General features: G+C 35.4%; 1 protein-coding gene across 1 annotated transcript; it reads left to right on the forward strand.

Annotated features, from left to right (window-relative positions):
• Positions 1 to 293: 293 nt before the first annotated feature.
• Positions 294 to 6,564, forward strand: LOC111493449 (4-hydroxy-3-methylbut-2-en-1-yl diphosphate synthase (ferredoxin), chloroplastic-like). Its single transcript, XM_023143172.1, has 20 exons — positions 294 to 495; positions 931 to 1,159; positions 1,864 to 2,021; positions 2,389 to 2,495; positions 2,579 to 2,679; positions 2,759 to 2,835; positions 3,106 to 3,225; positions 3,334 to 3,564; positions 3,841 to 3,957; positions 4,073 to 4,147; positions 4,227 to 4,304; positions 4,397 to 4,456; positions 4,546 to 4,608; positions 4,757 to 4,901; positions 5,018 to 5,156; positions 5,238 to 5,315; positions 5,391 to 5,550; positions 5,815 to 5,913; positions 6,009 to 6,113; positions 6,240 to 6,564. The coding sequence occupies exons 2-20, from the start codon at positions 949 to 951 to the stop codon at positions 6,339 to 6,341; spliced, it is 2,226 nt and encodes a 741-aa protein (XP_022998940.1). The 5' UTR covers positions 294 to 495; positions 931 to 948; the 3' UTR covers positions 6,342 to 6,564.
• The last annotated feature ends 1,114 nt before the right edge of the window (positions 6,565 to 7,678 follow it).

The following is a 7,678-nucleotide window of genomic DNA, read 5'->3' on the forward strand; positions in this document are numbered from 1 at the left end:
ATATAGTTGCAATATTAATTTTGATATTTTTTTATAAATATTTTAAAATTAAGATAAAAATGGTTAAAATGTCAAATTTGACAGGTTTGAATAATAGGTTTTTTAAAAAATTAATTAAAATCATCAATTTTTGCCTAAAATTGTAATAAATTTATTTTGTAATGATAGTTTAAAAATGTTTATGAAAATGCCAAAATTAATATTGATTTTTTTTTAAATAGAGAGTTTTTTTTTTTTTTTTTTTAACATTAAAAAATCAGTGTTCATTTTCCAATTATTTATTAATTTAAATACAGAAATTCTTCACAATTTTTTCATTGAGATCACAACGGGAAGGAGCTCCGGGTCTGCAACAACCACCAGTTCTTCGTCTTCTTAGTCTTCCGTCATTCTGAAACTTTCCTCTCAAATTTGAGACTGATTTCTCTTTCAAAGCCGCAATCTCAAACTCCATTAGGAGATTGATTTCTCTTTCAAATTCGCAATCTCAAGCTTGTAAGTGTTGTTTCCTCCACTCTTCTTCTTTTTGCTAAACATTCCATGCTGAATTTGAGGTGGTTTTGTTTTGTTTTCCGATTCTATTTATGTAATTTTTTTTTTGTTTCTTCGAGGAGTGATCTGTGAAATTGTCTGTTTAGGTGTGTACCTTGGACTGAATTTTGTAATTTTTTTAATAACCTTTTCTAGCTCCTTGGATTCTGAAATTTTCTATTAGTTTTTTTTTTTGTTTCTTTCTGGCGATGCATGTTATGGAAAAGTACTAATGGTATTCAGTTGGACAGCTATTGCTTAGAATGATGAATTTTTGGTATATGCATTTCTTAGACGGTCGTTTTACTTGTATTTCCGAGACGGTTGCTTTACTAACTGGAGAAGTTGTTTGAGTTTTATATTTGAGTTGGATCTTGATCAATCTACGGTTTGTTGTAGCGACGATCGTGATCTGAAATGACTTCTGTTGGAACGCTACCGTCGCATCTTTCGGGGTTGAGAGGCGGAAATGTGAACTTAGGATTCGCGAATCGGTTGCAATTGGTAAAAGTCTCTGATTTGAAGAGCATTAGGTCTCCTGGAAGGAAGGTTTTGGTCATACGGAATTCCAATCCGGGCCCTGATATTGCGGAGCTTCAGCCCGCATCGGAAGGGAGTTCTCTCCTGGGTAAAATTTTAACAATGCATGTGCATTATTTAGCCCTCGTTTTATCCAACTTATACTTGATTTTTGGTGGCAAATAAAGGACATGAAAGTCAAATATGGATTTTACTTTTGTTGCCTTTTTGTCCCCTCTGACTCGATTTGAGAGAGAAAATGATCTTTTGTTAAACAATTTACGAAGTGGGAGCATTTGAAAGTAGGATGGAGAACATGGGTTAAAAATCATCCTTAACCCAAAAGTATATGTTAACCAAAAGTATGTTTAAGATTAAATAGGGAGAAAATCATGATGATATCATTTCAAACACAGGAGTTCTGATACTGATAAGTAATTATATCAATATATATTATTCGTCCTTAACAGTAAGGAAGGAATTGTATTTTTCCCATAAATATACTGAGTACCGATAAGACAAAAAGCATCTACCAGTCATAAAAAATATTTTTGTTAACCTATTGTTGCATGTAAGAATGGATCGCTGAATCATGATGACTTTAATGAATCCTCAATTGCGATGAGATCTAAGGAAATTAGCAATGCATTACACACGTGCAACCTAGTGGTTGATGTTAAAAAAAAAGCTAGTTTCTTTTTTATCCACGTTTCTTCACTTTCTGAAGAGCAAAAGATAAATGTTATTTAAGTATTGCTAAAATGTACTTTAAAGGTTGGTTTTATTTAATTAGATAATCATCTTCCATTGCAGTTCCTCGACAAAAGTACTGTGAATCCCTAAACAAAACAGTCAGGAGGAAAACACGGACAGTGATGGTTGGAAATGTTGCCCTTGGTAGTGAGCATCCCATAAGGATTCAAACAATGACAACAACTGATACAAAAGATGTTGCTGGAACAGTTGAACAGGTACTTTAATATTTCTTCTATTTCAGTTATGTTTTCATTTTGCAATCCCTTCATCAGTATTCTGACAATAAAAATATTCTTTGATACTCATTTTATTGTGAGATGTTGTAGTCAATGGAACATGAGTATCGCAATTATTAGTGCTGAACGAGTTGAAAGCTGAAAGTCAAATGAGGTTATAACTATGTGATAAAAGTTCTTGTTGTAGTTTGTCCAAATTATTCTTGATTTCTTCTCATGGACAATATGGATGTTGAAGTCTATAGCAACTAAGAAAGACATCACCATAATAGAAGAACTTTGATACTTTATATTGTGGTGTCATGTACTTTTTGTAATTTTGAAGATGACCAATTTGTATTAGTAGGTCATGAAAATAGCTGACAAGGGAGCCAATCTTGTGCGGATAACAGTTCAGGGGAAGAAAGAAGCAGATGCATGTTTTGAAATCAAGAACACCCTTGTGCAGAAAAAGTAGGTTTAATATTTATATATTGAACATTTTTTGAAGCTTGGTCTCTATAATTTATGATGTCTCTGAAAATTCTATTTTGCAGTTATAATATACCTCTGGTCGCAGATATTCACTTTGCTCCTCCCATTGCATTGAGAGTTGCCGAATGCTTCGATAAAATTCGTGTAAACCCTGGAAATTTTGGTATGCTGTTTCTTTTACTTACATTCTGCATAATTTCTTCAGAAAGATTGTTTGTGTGTCAAGCTCACGTCTAATGCAGCTGATAGGCGGGCTCAATTTGAAAAGCTAGAGTACACTGAGGATGATTATCAAAAAGAACTTGAGCATATTGAGGAGGTAAAACTTCTTCTCACTTTTTTCCCCCTTCATATGTTGCTGGAGCATGCAATTTTAGTACTCGGGAATGGAAATTAATATTACAAAAGGCACGTGTTACCAGTTAGCAATATGGTCAGGATAGTCTGTCATCAACAAATTCTAAATTATTGTGATTACTTGTTTTTTAATTTGTAAAATTTGCAATAATGAACTTGATTCTTTTCTTAAATAATGGGGTTGGGGAATTTCTCCATGGATAATATTTTTTTCCTGTTTTAATTGTGAAAGGTTTTTACTCCGTTGGTTGAGAAATGTAAGAAGTATGGAAGAGCAATTCGCATTGGAACAAATCATGGGAGCCTTTCAGATCGTATAATGAGCTACTTTGGCGATTCTCCAAGGGGAATGGTTAGCAATTTTTCCTCTAAATTTTTATAAACAACCTTTTTTTCTTGATTTCTTTTTTGAACTTAGCATGGGGATGTTATTAATAGAAGTTCTCCCAAGTCCTAACAGGTTGAATCGGCATTTGAGTTTGCAAGAATATGCCGAAAGTTGGACTTCCATAATTTTGTCTTTTCCATGAAAGCAAGCAATCCAGTAATTATGGTTCAGGCATATCGTTTGCTTGTATCTGAATTGTATGTCCAAGGCTGGGATTACCCATTACACCTTGGAGTTACTGAAGCCGGAGAAGGTGAGGATGGACGAATGAAGTCTGCCATTGGCATTGGGACCCTTCTTCAGGTATACTGTCACCAAATGGAGTGCTGATAGTCCTATATCGTATCATTGCCTTTCACACACAAATTGTATGTAAACTCTGGGTCCCAATATCACTAGGTTTTCCTTTTTCAAGAGTTCTATTTTCTTGTAAAGAATCTGTTGACAATTACACTTTCAGTTCTCTGCAAATTTCTTTCGAGTCATTGTGGTTGGGTTGTGATCACATACCCCAAAGAATTTTCACATTTAGAAGCCATATCAATGTGGAGCATTTAGAAAATTATTTCTGTTGTACAGGATGGTTTGGGTGATACTATTAGAGTTTCTCTAACAGAACAACCCGAGGAGGAGATAGATCCGTGCAGAAGGCTGGCAACCCTTGGTATGAGAGCAGCTGAACTTCAGCAAGGAGTGGTAGAACCCTTCTTTTGTTGTTGTTGTTGTTGTTTTATGTGGTAATTCTTATATGTATAATCTCTTTAGTCTGAATATTGTACTCACTACTCACAAATCTTTCCTTGTCTATAAGGTCCCATTCGAGGAAAAACACAGACACTATTTTACTTTTCAGCGTCGATCTGGCCAGTTGCCCATGCAAAAGGAGGTCAGCTTTTTATGATCGTAGTACTTTGCCCTGCTACTGTATGTTCTTAGACTAAGATAAATGATTGATTGTGATACAGGGTGAGGAGGTGGATTATAGAGGTGTCTTGCACCGTGATGGCTCTGTTCTCATGTCGGTTTCCTTGGATCAATTGAAGGTGAACTAAGACTTTCCTAATTTCAGCTCCATGGGGTACCCAATATGAGAAAGGTGTGGAAACTATCTAACTTCTTGTTTTCCTACCTCCAGGTGCCAGAACTTCTGTACAAATCTCTTGCAGCAAAGCTTGTTGTTGGCATGCCGTTTAGGGTATAATTTATTCTGGTTTCTGTATAAGATAATCCCAGTCTTTTCTACTTTCTATTCTTTTTCCTCACAGTTTTTGTCAATTTGGTTAGGATCTAGCCACAGTGGATTCAATCTTACTGAGAGAGCTTCCTACAGTAGATGATGCTAATGGTGTAAGAACTTCCCTTTCGGTTTCTGATACGTTTCTATTTTTGCTGAGTGGGGAGGGGGGCAAATAGAAGTTGTTGTTGCTTTTAATTTTTTTTTTTTTCTAAGTGCATCTGATGAATCCAAATTTGATTTTCTCTGTCTCATGATCAGCGTCTGGCTCTCAAAAGGCTGATAGACATAAGTATAGGTGTCATAACTCCTTTATCTGAGCAACTTACAAAGCCATTGCCGAATGCCATGGTTCTGGTCAGTCTGAAGGAGTTGTCCTCTGGTGCTCACAAACTTTTACCTGAAGGTATGTGTTTTTCCTGTTCCTGTTAGTTCCGTTTGTTTCTATTTCAGTAAGTATGTTCTTTTTCTTTTTATTTTTCTAAATTCCTTCCAACATCCCATGTCAATGAATTTGCTCAGGCACACGGTTGGTTGTTTCTGTACGAGGTGATGAATCATACAATGATCTGGAAATCTTGAAAGAGATTGATGCTACAATGCTTTTCCATGATTTACCATATTCAGAAGACAAAGTCAGCAGAGTGCACGCTGCAAGGAGGTATAATAATATTCCTTTAGGAGCAATTTATTACTTATTATCTAGAGCAACATTGAGTAGCTTGTCAAATGTTGGTTTCAGGTTATTTGAGTATCTATCAGAGAATGCTCTTAGCTTCCCTGTGATTCATCACATTCAGTTTCCAAAGGGAATTCACAGGTAGTTAAATTGTTCATTAACTTTATTATTTGAAGTGTTCAAGCAACGAGTTTTATTTTCCCTTGCTGCTTATAGAGATGACTTGGTTATCGGTGCTGGTTCCAATGCGGGATCCCTTTTGGTCGATGGCCTCGGAGACGGTGTCCTGTTAGAAGCCCCAGATAAGGATTTCGATTTCGTAAGGAATGCATCCTTCAATTTGCTACAGGGTTGCAGAATGAGGAATACAAAGACCGTAAGAAAGTTTTCTTATGAAATTTATGCTTATTTTCTCGCAATTTCTTTACTATGTCTTTTATATTTCTTAGAAAAACATTTGAATTATTGGGCACAGTCTGATTTCAAAATCCGATTTTGAAATCATTCTTAGAAAGTAGATAATAAAACAGCAAGAAAAAACTCGTAGGGAAAATCGAAAGTTGAATATTAAGGGGTTTTCAAATGTGCCCGAGTAAATTATATCTTTTTCTGGATTACATCCTTACACACTTCACTGCAGGAGTATGTTTCATGCCCATCTTGTGGCAGAACATTGTTTGATCTTCAAGAAATAAGCGCTGAAATTCGGGAAAAGACATCTCATCTTCCTGGAGTTTCTGTAAGTTACACAGATTTTGAACTTTTATTGCATGATGATGATGTAAAAAAACTGCAAGATTCAAATTTAATTTCCTTTCTTCCTAATGTCATCAGATTGCAATTATGGGTTGTATTGTAAACGGTCCTGGGGAGATGGCCGATGCTGACTTTGGGTACGTTGGGGGTTCTCCGGGAAAGATCGATCTTTACGTTGGGAAGGTAACGTCCCATCGCATCTAATTCTTATACTTCAAACTGATAGTGTATGATAGTGTATCTTATACTTCATTCTTATCTTCATTGAATGGTAGTGTATCTTGATAAGAAGTTGTGTGTTTTCTACAGACCGTGGTGAAGCGTGGAATTGCAATGGAGCATGCGACGGAGGCTCTAATCCAGCTAATGAAAGATCATGGCCGGTGGGTCGACCCTACGACAGAAGAATGAGAGAGACGTCGACGTGGTACATGGTAGTTCTGGTTCGGTAGATATAAGAAACAGGAAAGATATAGATGAGGGGAGACCACAGCTTTAATTTGTGTAGTAAGTTAATAATGTCCACCATTGCTCATTGGCTACTGAAAGAGACAGCATCTTCACAATTGGTACGTAAATGACTCTCTTAACTTCCCTCACCAATAATTAGCAAATATAAAGACTTTTTTTTTTTTTTTAATTTTTTAATTCTTGTTGCTATTACTCTGTCCCTGAATTCTCTACTTAAGCTACTGAATTCTCATACGGGAATGGAAAATACTTCATTTAAACTTTCATAAAACATAACTTTCGTCCTATTTTAGCCTAAGATTAAGAAAATAAATGCGACTACCCATACATGTGTCATAGTCTTGAGTTGCAATGTCATCATCAGCTGTATAGGAATGTCTTGCCTTGCCTTCACTTGAAATAAAGGTAGCACTTGACTTGCGTATTTAAAGAAATACTCAGTAAGTAATCCTACTATTGGGGTTAAATGCAAGAACATATGCAATATGCTATGGTAGGACCTATCAGTCTATTTTTTTTCCTACGCACTATTCTAATTGGGCAGCTTGTATGTGTATCATATACTCTACACACAACCCATACATGCAAGTATGGGCTCACCAGTCAGTTCGCACACCGCTGGGCCCCTTTTTTTGTTGGGCGAGCCTTCTCCAGTAGCTTAACTTTTTCCGAACCCTATTAGAATTAGTAACCGTCATGGTAGCATTATGTAAAACATAACGATACTTCACTTGTTTAATGGATGTACATATCTGTACTCTCATGATGGAATAGGAGTATTCCCTAATGTATGAGCACATATAATACATGAGGTCTTAACATTTTTCCATTTTCATTATCATTTTATATAAACCCGCTAGTATTATATACATATCATATCATTTTTCATATCGTTTCAGATATCATTCATCATTCATATCATATCGTTTCAGGTATCGTTCATCATTCATATCATATCATTTCTCATTCTTCAATTCACATATCATACATAATTCTAACAGGGTTATATTCCATGTCATTTATCGTGATTTCATGTCATTCATATCATGTTGTATACACACAATTTAAGAGACATAACATAATGTTCTATGCTTTTAAATAACCATCAAATACATATCATACCATAACATATTACATCACAATGTTTCATATTATAAACATGTCAATTTATCACATATCTCGTACCATAACATATTTCATATCATAGGACAACATATATATGTCCGTCATTGACATGTCATATCATAATCATTTCATGTCGTAAACACTTCGTGGTC

The sequence above is a fragment of the Cucurbita maxima genome, unplaced genomic scaffold, assembly GCF_002738345.1.
Source record: "Cucurbita maxima cultivar Rimu unplaced genomic scaffold, Cmax_1.0 Cma_Scf00018, whole genome shotgun sequence".
Taxonomy (NCBI): Eukaryota; Viridiplantae; Streptophyta; class Magnoliopsida; order Cucurbitales; family Cucurbitaceae; genus Cucurbita; species Cucurbita maxima.

Excerpts from the sequence above, each read along its gene's own strand:
- LOC111493449 (XM_023143172.1), top strand. The coding sequence starts at position 949 with ATGACTTCTGTTGGAACGCTACCGTCGCATCTTTCGGGGTTGAGAGGC. Across the intron at positions 4,148-4,226 it reads AGTTGCCCATGCAAAAGGAG|GGTGAGGAGGTGGATTATAG; the intron begins GTCAGCTTTTTA and ends ATTGTGATACAG. Across the intron at positions 5,157-5,237 it reads AGAGTGCACGCTGCAAGGAG|GTTATTTGAGTATCTATCAG; the intron begins GTATAATAATAT and ends TGTTGGTTTCAG.